The sequence below is a fragment of the Melanaphis sacchari genome, unplaced genomic scaffold (genome assembly GCF_002803265.2).
Source record: "Melanaphis sacchari strain LSU unplaced genomic scaffold, SCAv2.0 Contig0_pilon_pilon, whole genome shotgun sequence".
NCBI classification, from domain to species: Eukaryota; Metazoa; Arthropoda; class Insecta; order Hemiptera; family Aphididae; genus Melanaphis; species Melanaphis sacchari.
The window spans coordinates 2274933-2299021 of NW_020270366.1; the positions used below are offsets into that span (position 1 = coordinate 2274933).

The window sequence follows — 24089 nt, forward strand, 5'->3', positions numbered from 1 at the left end:
ACACAACTGCCTGTTATTTGAAGGATAATATATGTAGTTGCGAAAAGCACTTGTTCCAAAAAGGTTTGGAACAGTATCCTATGGAAAAATTGGTCATTAAAATATTTTCATTTTTTAGAATAAGTAATCACTGGACAATTTTTTGATCGGAATTGGATTAAATATAATTTTAAAGGAATAAATACGTTTATTACGTTTTAGAATGAATATTTTATATTCATTATTGCTTAATTTTTTGATTTTTATAGTTTTTATAGCTTAATACTATTATTATCAAATATCATTTATCACTCATTGAACAGTAAATCAGCGAGTTTCACAACGGTGCCAACGAGAAAATACTATCAGTTATCACAATTACTAATTATCACCAAGTATTTTTATTATCAGCATTTCTTAAATATTACAAAATACCATAGACCTAATGATATCAGGTCTATGCAAAATACTTTCCGTGCATGATAATATAATATCATAGACCTATGTATAAATATAAATGTATAATACACATTATACAGTATACAATATTGAAGTTGAAGTATAGAACTATAGAGTATAGAGTATAGATTATAACATTTATATATACAGATTTTAATACTTCACATTCACAGTTTTAAATATTTCCACTTATGAGTGGGGGTTTAAGGAGTGAGGACGTATATACAATACATAATTGTCTGTTTAATATTTGTCTCTTGTAAGTTGTAACCTCATAACTCAAAAGTATCATTACAATCATTATTTATTAGATATTACTGTCATTAGTTATTTTAGTATTTAGTCGTATCTATTGTTAAACATAATTTGTCTCTAACTCTTTGAGTCAATATTATTCATATGATAGTCTATGGTTGATTATATTCATATATTCATTATTTACACGATATTTTTCTCTGTGATCACAGTACCTATCTCCCCTAATCATTATGTGTCCTCAATATTCTTATGAGGATGTTTTTTTTTTACCCAATAATATTGTATGATGTCTACGTTAATTAATAGTTATCAAATCCCATGACGGGCGATGTCTAACGTGTGATAGTCATTATTATTATTTTGTGTATTTTTTGCTTAATGCCGTTCACGTCGTTCACGACGTGGTGATTTAAACAGTGGAGTCATTCGACGGTTGCCAAAATGGTTCATCATATTTTGTTTGTTTCAATGATTAAAAATAATAATTATTATTGTTATAATTTCCGAATTCCTGTTACAACTGTTTTACACAAGTACGTGCCATCATTTAATAGTTTGTTTTAATCATATTTATTTTTATTATTCGATGTATTGTGTTTGTTTAGAGTTTGAAATGGCGTCGGAAGATTGTAAGAACCTTTTGTACGACCAAGCATGCTTACAAGTATGGGCAGACAATGTGCCAAATATTTCATTGTGGATGCAAACAAAAGAATGTTACAAAGTGAGTAAAAAATGAAAAAAATCAACTGTAATACTAATGATTAGGAAAAGCATAATTTGAATATAACTAAAAATGTATGTAAATATTTTAATTACATTATGTTATAAGTCTTAACTTGAATAAATTATTATCTTATAGGATCTATCATAATATGTACGTATCAACCTACATTGAATTTTAATGAGCTTTAAAAAGTTTTATTATTTTTTTGTATTTTATTCTAAAGTATTTATTAATATATAATATTTAATCAAAAGGAGTATAAACTAAAACATTATCTAGTTTTAAGTGGCATTTAAAGTATTTTTTATGGCAGATAACAAAACATATGATTCATAAACGCAAAAGAGACTTAATTGACTAAGTACATCTACCATATCTCCTTTAAAACATTCCATTTCCTACTTTTGATTTATCTACAATTATTTTATTTTTATATATTTAAAAATATAGTATTAGTAAATAGTTTATTTAGATAATTATCAGTTTACTTAGTTTTAACAGAAAAGAGCTGTTGATTTATATTATTAGTATTGAAACAAAAGTTTTAATTGCCAGGTAAAATAGGTTTAAAATAGAAATTTGATCTTTATTTTGTTTATTTACTTAAAAGCATATTTCAGTCTAATACTCGCTTACACCTCTGGCCTCTATTATCCTCTTCAATGAATTTGGAAAACAAAATTTTAATATATAAAATAATTATTATAACTCCTCTATGGTCATATGTCATTTAAATCTGGGACCAAGCAAAACTGCAAAACCTTCATGACTAGCAATACTTTACATAATAATTTACAAATACCAACAGTTAACAAAGTAGCAATCTTTCTTTTCAAATTTTACTCAAATAAAAAAAAAAAAAAAAAACGGTTCTCTTGAATCTATCTTAATTAAAAGATACTATTGCTGAACGGTTCTTATTTTAAGCATATTAAAAAAAAACTAGGTTGTTGAAAATAAAATTTTAATACATTTTAAAGCTATATTTATTTCTATTTTCTACATTGTAATATTTTTATCATATACCTATTTCACCCATAATTATTTAATAGATATCTACCTTTAACTAGATGATAGTTGCACTTTCACCATTTGAGCATTATTTAAAATTGTATTGGGTAACTTATCCTAATCTTTATGTCAGTTATACTTTTAGTCTATTGACTTTCTGGTAATTATAATTATATTTAATATTTTGAATATAGTTAAATAATCATTAATAATTAGTAATGCATTTGAGTAACTAGTCATATTTAATGGATTTTTAAATCGAACATTCTTCAAAATTCACACGTGTAAATATTATTTTACTTATAATACTATTTTTACCTGTTTTGATTTTCCTACCTTAAAAATAATAAATTATCATATTTATATTCTTTCTAGAAAGTAAGAACATATTAACTCATACCTATTTTTATTTTTTAGAGTTCTTATTACAAATTATAAAATATTATTGACTTTTATTAGTATTTTTATTTTATGATAGGAAATTATGATGGATATAATAACTAATTGACCTATTAATATTATATGTTATAGTGTTAATTATATGTATGAAAAATTTAGCTAACATCATAATTCATCATACATTTTAATCCCATTGATCATTTGTTTATATACCAATTTGTCATTTGTTTGATATTATTTAATAATTTTACATTAACTTTTTTTGTAGTGTGATTTATTGAAAACAGAAAACATATCCAATAACAGAGTTACTAATATCAGATTAAATACAATTTATAGTCTTTGGCTTGATTTAACCAATGACAGCAGCCACAATAATTGCAGGTAATTTATTACTTTTCAATACATTAATATAATTAATAATTATTGTTCATTATTATTACTTTAAAAATATATGAGTAATTATCAACTATATATTATATTTTATAACAGAACACTTCAAACTTTTGAAGAACATGGTGTTTATCAATGGAATATTTCAAACAATTTCAATTGTTCCCAAATCAAACAAATATCAACTCCTCAAGATCTATTTTTGCGTAAATTATTAGTTTTTATTTTATAAATATATTTTTATTTATTATATTTTTTTTAGCATTTGTTTATGCATTATTGCTGATAATACCGTCTTTTGCTGTTTGGTTTTTCATCAGTTACTTGCAAAGGACTTATGTAGTGCCATCTGTGTTCCGATTTGCATCAAAGACAGATTTGGATATTGAAAATGTAACTTATACTTATTTTTAAACTTTTAAGGGTCATTTATCTTGAATCTTTTGTATGCACTATTAATTGTTTCAGACGGCCTCTAGCCGTAATGTATCAATAATTGATGGTTCTGATGTCGAATTAAAAAATGCGGTTTGATTTAATTTTATAGCTTAATTACTAATTTAATATCTGATAAAAATGCCTTACTAATCGGTATTTGGGGTAATTAATAATTATAATTATAAAACATTTTCAAAAAGTGTACTCAGCATTCTTGTAAGGAATTAAAATTATTTATATGTTGTCATACAAGGTTATAAAAATGTTGATACTGCAAATAGTATTCTAATTATACAATATTGTATCAAATAGTAAAATTAATTTATCAATTATTTTTAATCAAATTGTGTTTTTTACCATATTTATTGTGTTGTAATAGGAAAAAAAAATTTAAGATATTGAATTATTCACATTTGAATAATTCAATATACATCTTCATATTTAGAAGACACTATACTCGCATGTGTTATCTCCATCTTACAAGTAAATAACATACCAAATTTATACTCAGCAGATTACATTTTGCTCTTCAGAATTAATTGGCCTGTTGTAAAACTTGATGGTTTAACAAATAATGTAAGAACATTATCTGTGTTCGTATGTTGGTTAGGTTTTTAAGTAAATTATGATCATTTATAAGGTTAATTAACTCAAATTTTTAAACTAACATAGTTAAATGTGATCTGTTGTGTGTAAATTTGCTATGTTATGTACTTGTAAGATTGAGACAACACATGCGAGTATCCTAACCTCTTAATTGACTACTTTATTTAATTTTAATGGTCATACTAAATAATTTGTTATTATAAATGTCTTTATAAGTTAATCTGGATTTAATTTCTAAAATTTCTGTAAAAACATAAAATAGAAGTATTTAATTATCTGTACGTTTTTTTTTTTTTATTATTCCAGGATTTTGGAACTGGTTCTAATGAACCAGTTATTATTCATCCTCAAATTCCAACACCAGTCAAAAATAATAGTTATCGTATCACATCATTAGACACATTTAGAGGGTAATTTAAATTTAACATTAAAATATTTAAGGTTTTTTTAATTGACAATTTTATTTTATATTTAAATGATAAAATTGATAAGCAACTATAGTTATTAATTTAATTGTCCGATTTAAATTAAATATTTTAAAACCTTATTTTATTAAGATCAGGTATTTTGTAAATATTAAAGAAAAAATGCTAAATTAAAATTTCATTATTTTAAAGTTCTTACGTTAAAATTAATTTTTCACTTACATTCTTGTAATCCCCTTTTATTTTTTTTATTGCAATTGGATATATTTTATACCTTTTTAATTAGTAGTTCTGAGCAATGGTATATATTTAAGTAGCAACTAGAATTCTTTTAAGTGACCTCCCTCCCCTCACAATATTTAAGCAATGGTCATACTATTATTATGTTTCTCTTAGCCTGGAAAATATTAAAATTTTATTTCTGATTATAAGTTTTATGTAAATTATATACAAATATTTATTTATTTATACAAAAAAATATAAAAATTAATAATTACATTATAAATCTTATATTTGATTATAATTGTGTAATTGCTATTATTAAACTAGTATATCAATATTTCTTAATGGAATATTTTTGTTTTAGGATATCTATTATATTAATGGTATTTGTCAATCTAGGAGGTGGACATTATTGGTTCTTTGAACATACTCCATGGAATGGTATCACATTAGCAGACTTCATATTGCCTTGGTAAAATAAAAATAACTTTTTTTCAATTCACAGTACCTATTTGGTTTTTAGTTGAAAATTTGTAATTACAATGTGTTTTTTATTAGGTTTTGTTGGGTCATGGGAGTAAGCATAGCCATATCATTGAGATCTCAACTTCGTTCAAGCACTAAAAGAAAATATGTTTTTGGCCGTATCGTTCGAAGATCAATTGCTCTTTTGATCATGGGTTTAGTACTAAATTCTGTCAACAACAATAATTTAACTACTTTTAGACCTTTGGGTGTATTACAGAGACTAGCATTTGTATATTTCATAGCAGCAACATTGGAAACAATTTTTATGAAACCTCAACCCTATTTTACGGTAATTTATTTAAAAATTTTTATTCATAAGAACATAAAAAAATATTTACTTTAATATTTTTTCCAAGAATACAAGATTAGATGTTATTAGAGATATTATTGAAAGTGCTCGACAATGGATTATAGTAATTTTATTAGTAATTATTCATACTAGTATTACTTTCTTTTTACCTATACCTGGTTGCCCTAAAGGATATTTGGGACCAGGGGGGCTCTACAACGGCTCGTCAAACATTAATTGTACTGGTGGTGCTGCTGGATATATTGATAGGCTAATATTTGGTGAAAATCATATGTTCCCCGGTACTCCTAAACCTGTTTATCAGTCATTACCATTTGACCCTGAAGGTAAGATATAATAAGTGTTCATTAAAATTGTATTTTTAATATTATAAATTAATTTTAATTTTAGGTGTTTTGAGTACTTTGACAAATGCTGTACTTGTATATATGGGTGTACATGCTGGTCGCATTATATTATGTTATCAGTATACAAATGAACGGATTAAACGTTGGATTGCATGGACAATAGTACTTGTAAGAACATTATTATATTTTTCACATAATGAGAAGAATGTTTAATAAGCAACTTTTAATTTATATTAAGTGTTGATATTAATGATGAACATTATTCATTAATTTGATTGTTTTCATTATACTCTAGCTTTATTTTTATTTATTAAATTTTAATTGTTTCAACAAAATCTTTGTTTTTACAATGCTTTTAAGTTATTATAAAATAATTTAAGTGTATTAAAGTTATTTTATTAACTATTCAGATTTTTCAAAGTTATAGAAAACTTATTTGTTCACATATGAACATTCAAATTAATTATTAGATTTTTGTTTTATTCATTAAAGAATATTATTATTTTTAGTAATCATCACTTATTGATATAATTTATCTTTTAACAATTACTTTTTATAGAAATGCAAGGGATCTATTTTTTTAAATGTATCAATACGTTCAATTTCAACCAATTTATATTATAAAATTTTTTGTTAGAATTAACTATTTGTACAATAGACTTAATTCTAAGTATAGTATTAATCTTAATTTTAACTTAATAATAAATGTTTAGTTTATATTTCAGTTTTTACTGATTCACTGATAAAAATAATTATTGATTAATAATATTTGTTGCTTTTTTAGGGTCTAACTGGAGGTTTTTTGTGTAACTTTTCTAAAGAAGAAGGCTTAATACCAATAAATAAAAATTTGTTCTCTTTGTCTTATGTATTTATTACTGGAAGTTCGGCATTCCTAATATTTATTATTCTGTTTCTTATTATTGAACATTGGAGACTTTGGAGTGGATCACCATTTGCCGAGATTGGTAAGTGCTGACTGATGAGTATTGTTGTAGCATTATTATACATATATATATATAATAACATTCATATTAATCAGGCCAAAATTCGATTATACTGTACCTTGGACACAATATATTTTACAATACACTTCCATGGAGGTGGCAACCAGTGAATGAGACTTCTCATACAGAGTATTTAATTATGGATTGTTGGGCAACAATATTTTGGTGTGCAATAGCATTAGTGATGCACAAGAAAAATATATTTATTGTAGTGTAATTATTAATAATTAAGTTTTAGATTTATATTAATAGCTAAATTATTATTTACAATGACTCAGAATGTGGCATTTTTATTATTCTCAAACCAATGTACTATAAACTGTTACATTATCAAATTATTTTCCAACTATAGTATTAATGGATCTAATTGGAATTAAAACCTATTTTCTGCATAAAAATTTGTTTTTAATTTGTTTATTGATCTTTAAGTATGGAAAGATAAATCATAATTGTTGACTAAGTTTAAAGAATTATAAAAATAGCTATATATCTAAACAAAACATATCAGAGTTCCTGAGAACTTCCATACTTTAATTATTGTCATTAGTTAAATTTAATTACATAGTATTGTACTTAACTATTTTATTTTTGTACTACTAATTTTCTAATGTTATTGTTAAAATGATGATATTTTATTCTTATTGTAATAATTTTTCATTAAAATGTAAACATGTTTTACGTTTTTTTCTCATGGTGTTTTTTAGATTTTTTTCCTTTGTGATATTTAGACTTATGATTATAATGAGTGTCACTTTGTTTTTCCTCTTTATGCCCCATTTCTCCTTTTTTTCCAGACTTATGTTTTGTTTCACCTTTATTATGGATTTCTTTGTTTGATTGGCCTCCCTAAAAAAAAGTATTAATCAAAATCAATAAATACTTCCCAAATACTCTATACATCACAAACTTTTTTGGTTTTATTTTTCTTGTTTTTCTTATCGCCTAATAACTTTTTGTCTCCCTTTTTCCCAAACTTCTTAAATGTACCATATGTTTCATAATTATCCCAGTATTCGTTAACTTTGTGTTTTTCATTTTTGTGATACTTATCTCGAAAGCCCTGAAATTAAATACATTTTTTTGTTAATTAATTACATTTATAATTATATATTATGCGTCTACATACTTTTTTAGTTTTAAATTTTTTTTTTTTGTCGCCTTTTTTGTATGATGCTCCTTTCTTTTTACCTTTATGTGTATGTATTTCTCCAGCATTGCCTCCTTTGTCATTATATTTGTCATCATTTCCCTTATCTTCTTTGTATTTTGTTGATTTTTTTTCATTCATAAGTTTACCTTTTTTGTGTTTTTCTGCATCAACTTTTTTTATACCTCCTATCGATTCTTCTGATTTACCATTATTTTTTTTGTAAACAGCTAAATTTGTATCTAAATTCATGAAAATTTTTATTCAGTTTTAATTTTAAATATTGCTCATTGGTACCTAATAAAAATATATTGAAATTATGATGGATGAATAATGAATACATACAAATTACTGTATCACCCAGATACCTTCTAACTATTAATAATTTTAAACAGGAAAATAATATTTACCTGATTGGGTTTTTAGCAGCTTATAGTATAAAATCAATAAATATTTTTTTTATTCTCTCAATCATTCGTAATAACTATGATTTTAATGTATAGTCATGAGGTACACATATAAATATGTACATATATATTATGAAATTTTTAATAGGTAGGTTTGAGTTTTAAAATTTAATATGTGAAAAATAGGTCTATTAATGTTTTATTAACAGTTTTAAATATTTGATGTCACGCCAATAATACAGCCCTAAAATTATAATTTATGATTGTATAAATGATTTATGTGGCTGAACATATTTTTTTACAACAATGAGTTCCTAAGCATTAAGAAATAACTAATAACTAACAAGCATAATAACTGTTTTTATTCTTTCTTTGCAATAGGTATCATATAAATATGCATAGGTAAAAGCAATTAAGTGAAGCCAAATATTTTTGTACCTATCTACTACCCCCAACTCACCAGTATATATTGGAAATTAAATAACATAAAGTGTTTCTTTCGATAAGACAAAATGAATTAATATGCTGTAAGACTGTTTTTCAAATTCAGGTTATTGAAATATAAAAAAAAGATGTCAATATATTAAAGAGTGACTGTGTATTATAGATAAGTATTAGTTCATAATTTAAAGTAGAAAATTGTGTATGATACCTAAATATCCACCTATAAAAACCAATTTCAATTTGTTGATTAAAGTATAAATTATAAAATAGGAATTAATACCTACCTAATAAAACAAGTTTATAGATATAATAATAATAGTATTCAGTATTCTTATTCTTTATTAACAAAAAATAAATACCAATTAAGATAAAACAAACCTAGTAGAGATGCGTAAGGGACTTTTCACAAAGGAAAATAATTACCTAGTCATTGATATGGTGGTGAGGTGGCACCTTATCTGAAATTTAGTAGTAAATAGTACTCAAATATACTTCTTAGCTTATCGGTACTAATTTGGTAGCATATATTTCGGTAACAATTTTTAACGTATTTAATATTTATGATTTTATTTGAAAACAAAATTCTTTACGAAGTAATTGAAGTATTAATAATAAACAGTCTGAATTATCATTTATTTTGTTGTATAATATAATTTCGTATTTATTATCAACAGGAAACAATATCGAAAAACCGATAGTAAATACACAAAACACTTATTACATAAATAAACGTGGGCATTTTGGCCGGTGGCATTGTTGCGGTGACATCAGATAGAAGGTAAGGTACCGTTAGTGCTCAGTGCTAGATCAGACTAACATTTAAAAACGATCGCGACCGAATCGCAATCGGCACGATCACTCAGTGTTCAGACTAAGCGTTTTATTGATTGCCAAATACACCTATACAAACGAGATTATTTTTTTTTTTTAGTACCTTCTTATTATATCATTATATATTTTAATTTAATTGCGTAAATTATATTATGCATCTAATAGTAATAATTATTTTATATAATAAAATGCTATGTATATATATACTTACTAATTTTTATAACTCAATAAGTATTTAAAGTATATTAGTATAGTTGTATAAATAGATACCTATAAATCTACAGTCTATTATTATTTATTCATACCTATACTTAACTCATTGGTGATTAAATTGTCTTAATTTTTTCTTCTTTTTAAGTGATTCTTAGGTCATACCATTCCAAATAATACATTGCTTCTGTAACCAAGCTAAGCTTTTGTCCCTATTCTATATAATCATTTGAGGGCATATCCAAAATACACAATACCTGTTATTTATTTCTAGATTTAATAGATATTTGTGTTTGGATGTAAAATATTTTTTAATAAATGTTAAATTAAAAAAAAAAAACGACAACCGAAAAACGCTCAGTGTAGATGGAGGCCGTACAAATTAATGTAATTTTGTGTACCACGAATATGCATCGTCATTACCAAATCGCATTTTGGTGGGATTTATTTCAGACCGATTTTGGACTATATCGAAGAATCGGTCTAATCTGGTCGCGACTATACGATTTGTATGATAGGTAATTAAATGTGTTGTACTTGGATTGCTGATCAATTGCGTTATATCGATCTACGACAAAACGATAGTCTGATCGAATCGAGTAGTGAGTACTTAAACGTTGATAAGATAGTGTATAGATAAGAATAGAACTTGTGCACAAAAATTACTCTCATAGAAGTAGAATTACGCATGTTCAATAATAATTGTGAGGCTAATTTTTCATCACCTACATGTGCTTAAAACAAATATGGTATTGAGATCAACCCGTAGCCACAATAATATTGTTATAATAAGTATTTAATTTAAGAAACGAGTATATTATTATTACAACCAAACTTGGTTAACTCGAAGTTGAATGGACCTGAAAAAAGTTATCCAGATCAAAAATGTTTAAAACAGTACAAAATATATTAATTCTTATGTATTTATTATAAATAAAGTAATGTGATTTTAAAAAGTTATGTAGGTATGTGTAAACAAAAATGAAGTTAGAAAATTATTTAAAAAGGTATTTATTTTTGTTTGATATCAGCGTTTGTGGTGAACCGTTCTAAAACACTTATCGGTAATAATAACACTAATAAGTAAAACGCGGATTTTTATGCACTTAAAAGTATCGAAATATGCAGTAAAAATCATGAAAATATGCAGTCAAAATTATGAAAATATGCAAAAATATGCAAGAATTATTTATTTGTTTAACATTTACAATAAAACTTATAATAATTAATTACTTAAATACTTAAAAATAAACAATTTAGGGAATTTTCTAAACTTAATTTATTTTTAAAATTTTATTTATTATTAAAATGAATAATCATATGAATTTCGAGTTTTTCTTCTGTGAAGCTGTATCGTTTATCGATTAACATATTTTTAAAGACTGAAAACGAACGTTTGACGTCAACCGAAGTTATTGGGGCATATTTGAAGCAACTTAGTATTGTCGGATCTTGATAAAGATCTTCAAGCTGAACGTTTTCGCCTAATAACACTGAATTAATTTTTCGTAGAATTTTCAGACCTTCATTTTTATTGGAAAGCTCGTTTAATTTTGTTGTAAGTGTTACACCTTTCGATCCAGAAATAGAATGCATTTTTTCTTTCGTTTCGTCAATTATCGAAAAGCTTAGATGTAAAGTCATATTTCGAGTTTCCAGTTTTTTTTATAACTATCACTAAAAATGCCAAATGAGTAGATATAAATTTTAAATCATTCTACTTGACAAAATATTATCTTATACATTTTTTTAAATTTTCGCTTCAATATGCAATACATTTTGAATTTTGCCAAAATATGCAATAACCTTTTAATATGCAGAAATATGCAAAAAAAATTTCACCATTAGCTTCAAATTATGATAATTCGTGGAGATAACTGACAAAAATCCAAAAATATTAAAAGGAAAAAAATATGCAATTGCATAGAAATCCGCGCTCTACTAATAAGTAATGACCTTATTTTCGATATTAAAATATATACATAGGTACATGAGGGAAATATCACAATTTTATAATATTAATAAAATTCAAAACTTCGAGTTACCCACGAAAATATTCGAGTTAAACAAGATTTTTTCACATTGCTTAAATAGGAAATTTTAGGGACTGGAGAAAAAATTCAAGGTATCGACGTTTTCGAGATAACCAAGTTCGATTGTATATAAATAAAATTATAATTATTTTCATGTTTTTAAATTCCATTGTTATGGAGTTTAAATTTCGTTATGAAGGAGAGGGAATGATACATAAGTCGGTTCATCAAAAAAAATTTAAACAAAACAGCTATTGTAAACAAATACAATAATATGAGAGATACTCTCTCCTTAAGTAGTTCTCAAATTTATTTATGGTTGTGGCTACTAATGCCTATTACAATTTATCTATATGTAAGTACTTATCATAATTCATAATAATTATTATGTATCATGGTTTGTATTTTTGGTAAATGTCTCGTGCACATGCGTCCACATAGGTACTTACCTCATGTAGGTACCTAATATTATTTTGAGTTATGTAATAAATGTAATGTTTTAATAATAAACGAAAGTTACGCGCGCAATAATATTAATAAATTACGCAAGGATATTGCGTTTTATTTGTACCTATAATTTAGATGATATTAAACATTTATGATTGCATAGATATGTGCTGGTATACCTACTTTTCAACGACGGTGATACCCAAGGGTCGATCAGAATGAAACGTTGCGGGTAATATCCACTAGAATAATTGGATAGTTGCAGTGCAGTGCGTTCCGAGCCAGTGCACTCCGCGACCACCGCTATTAACATTAGCTATACATGTATATTGTATATACATAAAAAACACAAAATACATAATTGGTAAGATTATCGATTTATTGATGCGTATTATAATTAATAGTTATAGTTTTAATATATTTCTTAATTATTAGGAGGTATATTCAGTATACTGGGTAGGTAAATAGGTACCAACCTATATTAATCACCTATGTAGGTACACATACAAATTCTTAGAAAAATCATCAGCTGCTTTCTACAAAAAAAAAAAAAAAACAATGAATAAAAAGGTATTATTTTGAAATAAAATTTTGTATTTTCACAGGATACTCAGTAAATTTTAATAATTAAATGATTTAAATGTTTAAAAAAATTTAATTATTTTAAAATATGATTTATTATCAGTGCCTACCTATAGGTTAAGTATCTAAATACACCCTCACTCAAATCAGAATTCAGAAGTCTAAATCTGAATAGGTAGGTAACTATAAAGGATAAAATGGAGACCCGAGATAAGTAAAAAAAAAGAAAGGAGTTTTATGAATGTTTAGCCCTCCTAAAAAATATCAAACGTTGTCGAATATTATTATAGTAATAATAATATTGCATATAAATAAATAATATATTGAACAATTCAATATTGTTTAACTTTATTTTTGAGTCAATAGTTTTTATCTATAGATTGACCATAATACCTTATCTGGTCTGATCCCGGAAATAAGATTTTATTTTATGATAAAATACTAAATAGGTAGGCATCCAAGGGTGAAATAAAAAGAGTATCAATAAAATTAAGAAATTCTACACATTTTCAATTTATTGCTGCTATAGAAATAAAATATGTTTATGATTGATAATACTTGATTTATATATATCAATATATTACATAAAATTTGTTAATAAAAAAAATCTATGTACCTATTTAGAAGCTAGACTGGTCTTCACTACAAATAATATTATGATTTAAAAGACGTAACCACGTTGTGAGATTTTCTTAACACGTAGTTAGTACCTATTTCAGATTGCAGTCAAAATTCATGTTTTGGTTCTCATGGTTAAACGGTCGAGAAAATATGCTCGGAGTTAAATAAGCTATCTATTACCATTGCAGTGGCGTCGAACTTATAAGTGCATTGCAAAGTATAAAGATAACTATTCACTGAATTAAGAAAGGATTAATGATATATAATATTACGTATAAATAATAAGGCGATAGATTATTATTATACTAAGCAGCGATTGATTTTCAGCTCATGCGCGCGCTGTTTCGGGACACTGGATAATAATATATGTGGTATAGCGGTTAGGTGACTTAATTTATATATTATAATATTAAATTAAATATCGTATATAATATATGGTGTATTGCCGGTATAACGTACACGTCGACGGACTTACCCATACGAAACGAACGTCACACACATACGCGGCGGCGGAGTTTCGGTACGGTGTTTCGAAGTCCATGGTATCTGCTTCGGTTGGGTATAAAGTTTTAGCTGTTAGCAGCTATAGCATTCAGTATAATGTATATCGCGTATACTGTCCTGAAGCTACAACAGTTCTCTTTGCAAGATCGAAGTCCGAGAAGCGGGCCACCTCCGCTGCCACCGCTGATTGGTCAGGTTTCGATTTTTCTTTCTATTTTCGACTTCGCCGAAAACGTTACGCACTTTTTTTACCGTCGTCGTGCCGTCGTGGTTGTCGTATCGGCAACCGCTGTGGGGACACGAACGCGGTCCAGTCATTTAAGCGGTTTGGTTAACACTGGCAAACCGGCAACGGTGGCGGAACTCGATAACAAAAAACGAAAAGTAAAAGAAAATAATAATAGTAATAATAAAAAAAAAAATATAAGCAGTAACCGCGCGGTGGGTATAGTAGGTATCGCATACCCAGGAAGAGAGGTTATAATATCGGTAGGCGATTATGTCATAACGGCGTCGCCGTCTGTTGAATTAGCCTAGTTATTGTGTTTTCATTTCACGTTTCTATACATGTATAATACGCGTCTCGAGCTGCAGATAAATTATATATTTATATCACCTGTATGTAGGTGTATAAAGTTACGATCGAAAAGAAAACGAGGTGCGTTCCTGCGGTAAACGCGTAAAAAAATAATATCGTCTTGAGTGTCCCGCTTATTGTTATATAGACATTACCCGTGTAGCCGTATAGGTTATTTATATAGATATATTATATAGGTATCTGTATTATACGCGCTGCGGTTCACAGTCACAGGTTTTTGACTCAGAGTCTCAGAAAAACGACGTTTTGTCAGCCGTGCCTACCTCTATCATAATAATGTGTTGTACATATATACATTAAACATAAGTAATATAGTATATTACATTGTAATCGCGACCTTGCGGTAACGCGCATATAAAAATATGAAATATTTGCATTTACCTATATTATAGCGGATTTTGCATAGTGCCAGTTTGATGTCCGCGATTAACCCTTTCTACTGAGCACCCAAAATATTTATATTATCGTATTTACACTATGCCGCTGATTCATAATAATCATAATAATAACGTACCCTATATTTAGGTAAAAAGTATAAAAACAACGGAGATTTTACCTATAATATTATTATGTAGGTATATAAACGTGTGTTGTGCACATTCGTCATTGCGACACTATCACATGCACAATTGGCGGGAAGCCTTGGACAGTCGCCGTGAAAACGGCGTGTCGATTAAAAACGCTCTACGCGTCCATTCAAAATCCAAGGGCTCCTCATATTTCGAGTTCGCAAAACCCTCGGATTCGTTATACGCACACACTGCAGCACCTGCTGTACTGGCAATCGTGTACGAAAGTAGCACTATTTCAACACCCTTTTCTTGGTGAGAGAGAAAAAAAATAATTTTATCCCAGACAATTTGCCCAAAATGTCATTTTTATTTTATTAAGCCGTTTATTCATAGAAAATAGAAATACAAAATATAATGGACGTACTTTTTTGAACCCTTCTTTCCTTCTTAGAAAAAAATTAATAAATGTGAATAAAAATAATGATATTTATTTCGAATAGTACCCCCCTTGGCAATTTGTAAAACCAATTAACAAACGAATAATATTCAAAAATAATTACAGCAAAACTATACTGAAAATATAAATACAATCTATTACATTTTATCGATAATTTTATTTAAATCACCTTTGTTCAGATGAATCATTTTATTAAGCACGCTTGTGTTTCTATTTAAAACTATTAAGTAATTATTTTAACTTTAACTTATAGTTAATTGTCAGATAATCTAATTAATATTCTCATTAATAATTCTTATAAAATAGATTTTAATTCAGTTATCATTGATTATTAGTAGTTATTAGTTTAACATATACGATTATTAGTTATTACTTATTCATTAAGTTTGATAGTATGTTATGTGGTTATGTGTACTATTTATTTATTAGTTACATGTTATGCAGTCACTACGTTATTCAATTTCTATGACTCGTAGACTTTTTTTATTTCAATAACGGATCAGGTTTTCTTGGAATTGACAAGATATTTGTAAATTCAACATTATTATGTAGTACCTATTTGTTTTTTATAACTATTGTTAGAAATACTTCCGCATTTTATACATTCAATTTGAATGTTTATTTTTTAGAATCATAGAGAAGCGATGAATGTATTGATTTCAGAATAATATTGTAATTTTTTTTGTATTTTTAAATTTTTTTTTACACATATTTATCAAGTTCAATGTTTTTCAAAATTGGACATTTAAACAAAAAATAATTATTTAAATTATTTTGGTGTAATTAAAAATATTATTCGTAGATATTTGAAACTTTTTTCTTTTAAGAGTATTAATTTTTGAAAACACAAAGAGAATTTTAGAACATTTAGATTAATTATTTGATTAGCTATTTATCTCACCAACCTATTTTACTATTTAGTGGTGTTTTTTTCAGTTACCTATATAAGAATAGTAACTAGTAAGTTATATTATACGAATGCGTATTATGATATAACACATTACTTAATATATGCTATCTGTTTTTAATAAAATCAGTTCAATATATCTTCCGTATTACTATTTACCTAAATCAAAATATCCTTAGAAATATAGGATAACAGAGCATCGCCGCTTATAATCATTTTTTCTAATTAAATTTTAATTTAATACATCCTTTAAAGTGACGCACTCAATGAATAGGTGGACTCGAAATGTATTATTACATCGGATTGACTTGCTGGATTTCTCAAAGCTTATTTTATTCGTTGATTTCATAACTATACACTTTGCATAAAAAAATATATGAGTTCACTAGTCAATATAGGAATCTTCTTTTGTATCACTAATAGATAAAGCATTGCATTTACTACTATAATATATTATTTTATTTATTCACTTTATAATTATAAGACTTTTTATAAAAAAATAAACAAATATAAATATATTATTATAAGTTTATTCATATAAACTTAATATTCTAATTTTATATTATAAATAGCAATATGATTCGACTTCGTCCGGAATATAATGAAAAAATAAAATATGATGTTATATCGGTGTATCTCAATTCTCAATTCTTGATTTTAGCGTACCTTTGTCAACTAATTTGATCCGAGATAATAAGCTCTTGGGATATTTTTGTGCACGGTTTAAACTCTTTCAATATTTATAATATCTCTTAGAACAACGTTTGAAACATTATTTTAAATTTTAGTCTAAATAAGTTACAAACATATGACATTGCTAATTAATTAATTATTATTTGATTTTATTTAAAAAAAATCTTATAACAATGTATGCTAGTTGGCTAGTCTATACAAATTATTAAAAAAAAAACTTTATTTATGTGATTAATGGTAACTTTATATTATAATTGCAGTTTATATAAACAAAACAATATTCGATTTTCGTGAAAATTAATTTAATGTATGAGCATAAGCGTGCGTACGGGGCGAGCCGATCAAGTCCGGGCTCAACCGGAATATTTTTAGAGGCATAATACAATTTCAACCTATTACTAATAATGAATTAATACATTCGTGGCTAGATTTTAATATGAAAGCAAATAATTAACATAAAGTCATTTAATGGATTTAATACAACATAGCAAATTTCTGTTTAGCAGTGCGCAGTTTCAAGTTTGTGTTGTGAGCTAAAATATTAGGGCGATATAAAAGTGCATGGTCAGATGGTAATTGTACAATTATTTTTATCTGTATTTTTGGTGTGTTGTTTCTTATGATTTTCTATTTTGAACTAAGCGTGAGTATACAAAGCATTGAAATTCAAAAATGTTCAAAACTCACTTAAAAACTGTAGAATGTTAAAACATTTTTTTTTTTTGTTCATTTAACTTTTACTAAATCACTTTTATTTTAATAAAAATACATTTTTGACTAAATTAAATATCTTTGTGGCATACATTTTTAAAAATCAACAAAGTATATTTTAGCTAAATATGATTAAGGTTATAAATTATACCTTATAAGTACAAATCAGTAATCAATAGTAGGTATTATAAACAAGAAAACAATGAAATTTATTTTTGATGTTCTATGGCTGAGTAGAAAAAGGAAAAGCCACATACCTATTATGCCATTATTATAAAACCAATAGTATAATCATGCTTGGACAACTAAACCTGACCTAATCAATACTATATATAGTGTCTTATTATAGTGTGTCACACGTTATATAGGTACAACACTTCCTTTGAGAAAATTTTTGATCATGCAACTAAAGTATAGTCAAATGCATTTTTGCATTGCGGCGATATTACCTATAACTGGTTTGTTTGTTTTGTTTATTTTTATTCATTTTTTTTTTTTCATTACCTATTATTACGTTCTCCTCGTTAATTTCATTTATAATTCTTCTGGCGATAAAAACGAACGGTATGATTTTCACGGTAAACCGATTGGACGTGGTCTGTTGGATGCGAAATAGCAAACGAATAGAACATGAAACGCGCGCTGAGTGGGAGGCGCCACCGCGTGATTCGCAAAAACACCCAAACACCGTCAGCTCTCTGTGATAGGTGTTAATGCGATTCTTGCGGACGACGTGTGCGCGCACTTGACTACATGTTTGTCCAGATCACTGCTAAGCTGAGCGTGTCCTAACGCCATGATCGTCGCACACATCACATTCCAGGTAATATTGTATTGACTTAAATTATTAGTTGTTTTTTTTTTATGCTTTTGTACCCCTGTTACAGATGCTTCGTGTTTATAATTATTAAAAAAAAATATTTAAATAGTTAATTATGATAGTGTTCGATCTCGTATTGTCTTTTATTAGATTTTCAACGCTGTTTTATCATGTTGTAAATTGTATCAGCTAAATAGATAGGTAAATAATATTATGAACGACTACCTATATAGCTGTAGGATACTAGAATACATATGAATAATGGCAGATATCCTGCAAAAGCTCCGAAATGTCTTTGGTCCGTTTAACAAACGTGCAATCAATACCTAACAAATATATTTAATGCATATTTTAAATAAAATGCGATGCGTGTGATATGCCGTTTTATGAAGACATTGTTTTATTTTGCGTATACGAGTATAATAATTTGACCTTCGGATATCCGTGAATAATCTACGATTAGATATTTTAACGAATTACAGAAACAATTTGTATGACATAAATTATTTTTACATTTTCCAATGAACGATTGTTTAAGTTGGCGGATTTATGCGTATTTAATGTTTACATATAGAGCCGTAGAGGTATTATGCCCGTTACACAATTATGAAAAAAATCTTGTATTTTATTACGATAGAATTGACGAAGCGTGTAATTCATTGACCTCTTTTAATGCTTTAATGGTCGATTTAATACAGAATAATAGCATAAAATTTAACAATAAATACAAACAGTAGGTAGTTTGTATAGTCATGAGATTCTGTATTACGTATGTAATATGCATACTATTTGAAGAGCTGTACTCAATTTAAATTCTTTGTCCTAGGTGTTTCAAGCAATCACTTTAGGAATTTTTCTAACATTGAACACCATTATACCAATTACATTATCAAAACCGGATGACAACTATAGACTTGAAAAGATATTCGAAAATATCCGTTCATCTATTGATTCAAAAGCTGCTGAAAATGGTCATTTTAAATCATTTTTATCTCCAGATCAAGGAAGAAAACCGAGTATACAATTTTCTGAATTACAAGAAGATGTTGATGAACAAATGTCCGGTTTAGATTTTAATTTTGACCAGTCTGCTTATGACAAATTCCATTTGCCTCAAAAACAATCTGTAAAGCCCAAATTTGTACTAAACTATGAACCATTAAGACCTTCAAATTATATATCAGCACCGTCTTCACATTATTCAGATTATCCGTTTATAATACCAGAACATCAAGATGATGGAGGTGACAGTGGAGGTGGCGATGGCGATGATGGTGGTGACGATATGGGCGGCGGAGGTGGTGGCGGAGGTGGTGGCGGTAGTAATGGTGGCGGAGGTGGTGGTGGAGGAAACGGAGGAGGTGATGGAGGAGGAAATGGAGGCCTCGGAGATGGTAATGATGGACGGTTCACTGAACACCAATCCTTTGAACAAGATTACGACAATTTTGAGCCTCATAACGGTTGGAAACCTATTCATAATAAAATAAAAGGATCAGATATATTAGATAATCAGTTTAAAATAAGGCCTTTGACGAAAAAAGTTCCTGGTTACGGCACAAATCAATTACCAGCAACTTCTAATAGTTACCAGAAGCCATTTACACATCGATCAGCGTATAAAAAAAAGCAGCCATATCGATTTGCTGATGATGATTATACGCAAAGATTAGTTGAAAATAAACGACCTTTAAGGGTATTTGATAATGATGATGATGATGTACAACCATTAAAATTACGCGGAAATAGCAGAAGACCTTTAAGGTTAAATGAAGAAAAAAGACGTTCACCATATAATAATATACGCGATAATAAGCGAACATCAATTTTGAATGAAGATACAGAAGATGCTGATGAACCCAGGCCTTTACAATCAAGACGATTTCCTACTAAAAAGCGACAAGTGTGTCAGAAATTGAAAAAATCTATGACACCAAATGATATTGAGGATCATGACATTATAGGAAGAAAAATGTCGTGTATGGTGTGCAAAGATTTAGTTTCTGGAGGTTCATATGAAAAATGTTCATATAAATCTGACCCCTTATCTGATGAACCAGATGAATTAAATCCATTTAAACGAAATAGATTTAAACGCAGGGTTATACAACAGAGAAAACGAAAGCGACCAGATAGTGGTGAAGAAGTAGAGGACTATGAATACGACAACGTCAATGCTCAAGAGTCTGAAGAAGATCCAGAGTATGTTCAAAATGTAGAAGCCGTAGTCGATTACGACAATGATGATCCAGAGAATTACGAAACGGCTGAAAATGAAAGTGAAGAATATAGTTTGCCATCATTACCGATAAAATCTTCTACTTGTCATAAAGTAATGAAAAAAGGAAACGTATGTAATGTATGTCAAGACAATCTGTCAAATAGACAGTATGAACAATGTGAATATGAAGATGATCCAAAGAAAAACGCTTATGAGTATTCTACACGTAATGTGTACGGCAAACCTAGGTATAAAAGGCAATTGGACAGTGACCGAACATACGATGATTACTTCAAAAAGTTGTTTCCGGAACTTGGCTTAAAGCGGAAGAGTAGTATAGCCACTAAGTTTTCGTCAAAAGATGGAGACTTTGGATTTTTGGACAACGGGCAAATCGGTTTTAAGAAAACTAAATCTTTATTGCTTGGTGATAAAGACTTATCGATTGATTTCAACTCGGACGAAGAAAGCCCAGTGAACAAGATGTTGGGCGATTTTCGTAATAAAGATCGATCGAATTGTAAGAAATCGCTTAAAGATAAGATGACATGTTACAAGTGTAAAGACGATAAGGGTTCGGAGACGGAAGAATGCATGTACATTACAGATAGCGCGCCAAAAGATAGAAAACAGTCCTATCACGAAACAAAAAAATTTAACACCAGCCCAGAGTTGTTGAAATCTGTTACAGATGCGAACAAGTCTAACGAGAGTCACAAGCTACAGCAGCCAGCTTCGTCATCGTTGACGCACGTCTATGCTCCGTTGTTTGGTTCTAGTTACGAGCCTACAGCACAATACTCACATATTCAGCCGCGGTATAACAGGAACAGAAATTACAGACTTTACAGAAAACCGGTGACTGAAAATCAGGCAGAGTCTGTCGAAGAAGATGATCAGACAGAGGCGCAAAGTGTGGAGGAGTACGATTATGCGGACGATCCTAGTAGTAAACAGGTATCAAGACACGACTTGCCAGACGTAGATCCGTTTGGACCCGAAGGAGCGTACAGCGAGGAAACAGTGCCGGTCTATGATCCAACATTAAGAACTTGGTTACCAAGATATATGGTGATTAAATCTTCCGAAGAAGCAATGGTGGACGCAGAACTAGGATTCGACTAAAACAAAAACGTAACGTACATATACATATACATCTTACAGTACCTATTATACATTCAAGGTGGTATCAAACTACATATATATGTATCTATTTATGAGCCAAGAATTATACTTATTATATAAACTGGTGGTATGATAAGGGTATTATTTAATGACTTAATGGATCATTATTATTATTGTTGTTATTGTTGTTGTTAATGTTGTTGTTGTCGTTATAATTATTATAAATTTGTATCGTATATTGAGATTCATATTGTATTTCTACACTATTGATGCGTATAGTATTATTTATGTAACTTTATTTTTTGTGTTATAATATATTATTTGATTATTTGATTGATAACATAATTTATAATTTATTTTATTAATTATTTTGCATTAGATTAATAAGTTTCGAATAAAAAATATTAAGTTGTAAAGTAAATATAATTTATTTTTTATATATTACTAGCTGTGTTACCCGACTTCATCCGGAAGAATATAAACAATTATAATAAAATATCACACACTGCGTATTTTAGTGTTAGTGTACTTATCTAGTTCCCGAAAATGTCAGTGATAGTTTTTCTCACTTTATGGACAAATCCGGTGGTAAATTGAATCAACGCTAGGTGTGTATCGGTCAAAGTATAATTTCTATAACTTTGTGACCTCATCGGTTTAAGTGAACTTTCGCCCGCAAAAAAGGAAAATTTTAAAATACGAAATTTGGTATAGTTATATTATATTTTACGAGAGTATGGCGTGTGATCAATAAATATATATATTAAAAAAAATTAATACCTACCACCTTTTGAACATAGTTAAAATTATATTAACTTACTTTCTATATCTTCGAACATCACTATTCAAATGTAACACACTCATCCATTCGATTACAAATGTACGTCCGAGCGGTTTACACTTTCAAGACCTTTTTTAATATTATTTTTCTCATAAAATTAAATTTAATAAAAAAAAAATTAATTGAGATAGTATTAATTTTTGTTTCTTGTTTTTTTGTTGTTGTTGATCGATGCGTTTGATATGAATTATTAAATTTATTTTGTTTAAAACTGAATAAGGTTTATTATTGACCTCTTGTTGGTTTTCAATAAATCACCAATAAATCACAATTATTGTAATGTATCTGTACGGCGGTTAGATACATTTTTGTCCCTCTTCATTGTATAAATGATGCAATACGTACTTGTTATAACCGTTACTACCTAATGCCCAAATGCTCGAGTCATTGTCCATGTCAATATTCAATAAAGTACGTAATTGACAAGAATATATTTACAATTTGTCTCATATTGTCTCAGTTCTTTATTGTAACTATTAATGTAATTTTATCAAAACCAGTATTTTCTTTCCTTTTACAAATAGAAAAGCCAGTTTTTCGAAAATAATTTACAATTGTTTGTGGTATTACATACTTTCAAGAATTTTAGACTTAAGATATTCTTATAAATTTTACGATTATCTGATTTCAGGTTTTGTATTAACAGTAATTAATAGGCACAGAACTACTTACTAAATAGTTTAATAATATATGATATTATTATATATTTAACATTTTTTTATAGAAATTATTTAAATAGAATTTAGTAGGTATTAGTTTTAGATACAATAAATTATTGTTCATTGATAATAAAAATTTGCGTTTTATTTTTTTTTATAGACGAATATAACTAAATAGAAGAATTTTTTTTATCTTAAATAAGTATTTAG

At 27.6% G+C, this 24089-nt stretch overlaps 4 protein-coding genes across 5 annotated transcripts; 3 read left to right on the forward strand and 1 right to left on the reverse strand.

The window, feature by feature from the left end:
• The first annotated feature begins 806 nt into the window (after positions 1 to 806).
• On the forward strand, positions 807 to 7634 carry LOC112597518 (heparan-alpha-glucosaminide N-acetyltransferase). 2 transcript variants are annotated; one of them, XM_025343596.1, is made up of 13 exons: positions 807 to 1229; positions 1302 to 1420; positions 3102 to 3217; positions 3326 to 3432; positions 3489 to 3619; positions 3695 to 3754; positions 4577 to 4680; positions 5282 to 5389; positions 5476 to 5734; positions 5802 to 6081; positions 6146 to 6270; positions 6887 to 7070; positions 7145 to 7634. In XM_025343596.1, exons 2-13 carry the CDS (start codon positions 1310 to 1312, stop codon positions 7324 to 7326), a joined length of 1767 nt encoding a protein of 588 aa, XP_025199381.1. In that variant the 5' UTR covers positions 807 to 1229; positions 1302 to 1309; the 3' UTR covers positions 7327 to 7634. The 2 variants fall into 2 exon arrangements, with proteins under 2 accessions (XP_025199381.1, XP_025199389.1); XM_025343604.1 differs by lacking the exon at positions 3695 to 3754 and having other exon boundaries at positions 808 to 1229; positions 7145 to 7632.
• Positions 7635 to 7764: 130 nt separating this feature from the next.
• LOC112596495 (glutamic acid-rich protein-like) lies at positions 7765 to 14652 on the reverse strand. The gene is made up of 5 exons (XM_025342212.1): positions 14307 to 14652; positions 12812 to 12944; positions 8236 to 8498; positions 8017 to 8169; positions 7765 to 7955 (listed from the first exon to the last, which is right to left on the reverse strand). Exons 1-5 carry the CDS (start codon positions 14370 to 14372, stop codon positions 7785 to 7787), a joined length of 786 nt encoding a protein of 261 aa, XP_025197997.1. The 5' UTR covers positions 14373 to 14652; the 3' UTR covers positions 7765 to 7784.
• Positions 14653 to 18935: 4283 nt separating this feature from the next.
• Positions 18936 to 20952, forward strand: LOC112598405 (heavy metal-associated isoprenylated plant protein 33-like). The gene is made up of 4 exons (XM_025344846.1): positions 18936 to 19036; positions 19860 to 20496; positions 20578 to 20817; positions 20897 to 20952. The coding sequence occupies exons 1-4, from the start codon at positions 19010 to 19012 to the stop codon at positions 20950 to 20952; spliced, it is 960 nt and encodes a 319-aa protein (XP_025200631.1). The 5' UTR covers positions 18936 to 19009.
• On the forward strand, positions 20390 to 22467 carry LOC112594191 (claspin-like). The gene has a single exon (XM_025338860.1). It carries the CDS (start codon positions 20961 to 20963, stop codon positions 22377 to 22379), a length of 1419 nt encoding a protein of 472 aa, XP_025194645.1. The 5' UTR covers positions 20390 to 20960; the 3' UTR covers positions 22380 to 22467.
• The last annotated feature ends 1622 nt before the right edge of the window (positions 22468 to 24089 follow it).

Excerpts from the sequence above, each read along its gene's own strand:
- LOC112598405 (XM_025344846.1), top strand. The coding sequence starts at position 19,010 with ATGATCGTCGCACACATCACATTCCAG. Across the intron at positions 20,497-20,577 it reads CAATTTTGAGCCTCATAACG|TTCCTGGTTACGGCACAAAT; the intron begins GTTGGAAACCTA and ends TGACGAAAAAAG. Across the intron at positions 20,818-20,896 it reads GTTAAATGAAGAAAAAAGAC|GCCTTTACAATCAAGACGAT; the intron begins GTTCACCATATA and ends TGATGAACCCAG.
- LOC112597518 (XM_025343596.1), top strand. The coding sequence starts at position 1,310 with ATGGCGTCGGAAGATTGTAAGAACCTTTTGTACGACCAAGCATGCTTA. Across the intron at positions 6,271-6,886 it reads TTGCATGGACAATAGTACTT|GGTCTAACTGGAGGTTTTTT; the intron begins GTAAGAACATTA and ends TTGCTTTTTTAG. Across the intron at positions 7,071-7,144 it reads ATCACCATTTGCCGAGATTG|GCCAAAATTCGATTATACTG; the intron begins GTAAGTGCTGAC and ends CATATTAATCAG.
- LOC112596495 (XM_025342212.1), bottom strand. The coding sequence starts at position 14,372 with ATGGACTTCGAAACACCGTACCGAAACTCCGCCGCCGCGTATGTGTGT. Across the intron at positions 8,499-12,811 it reads GGTATCACCGTCGTTGAAAA|ATACAAATTTAGCTGTTTAC; the intron begins GTAGGTATACCA and ends TCATGAATTTAG. Across the intron at positions 8,170-8,235 it reads AAAAATTTAAAACTAAAAAA|GGCTTTCGAGATAAGTATCA; the intron begins GTATGTAGACGC and ends ATTTAATTTCAG.
- LOC112594191 (XM_025338860.1), top strand. The coding sequence starts at position 20,961 with ATGACACCAAATGATATTGAGGATCATGACATTATAGGAAGAAAAATG.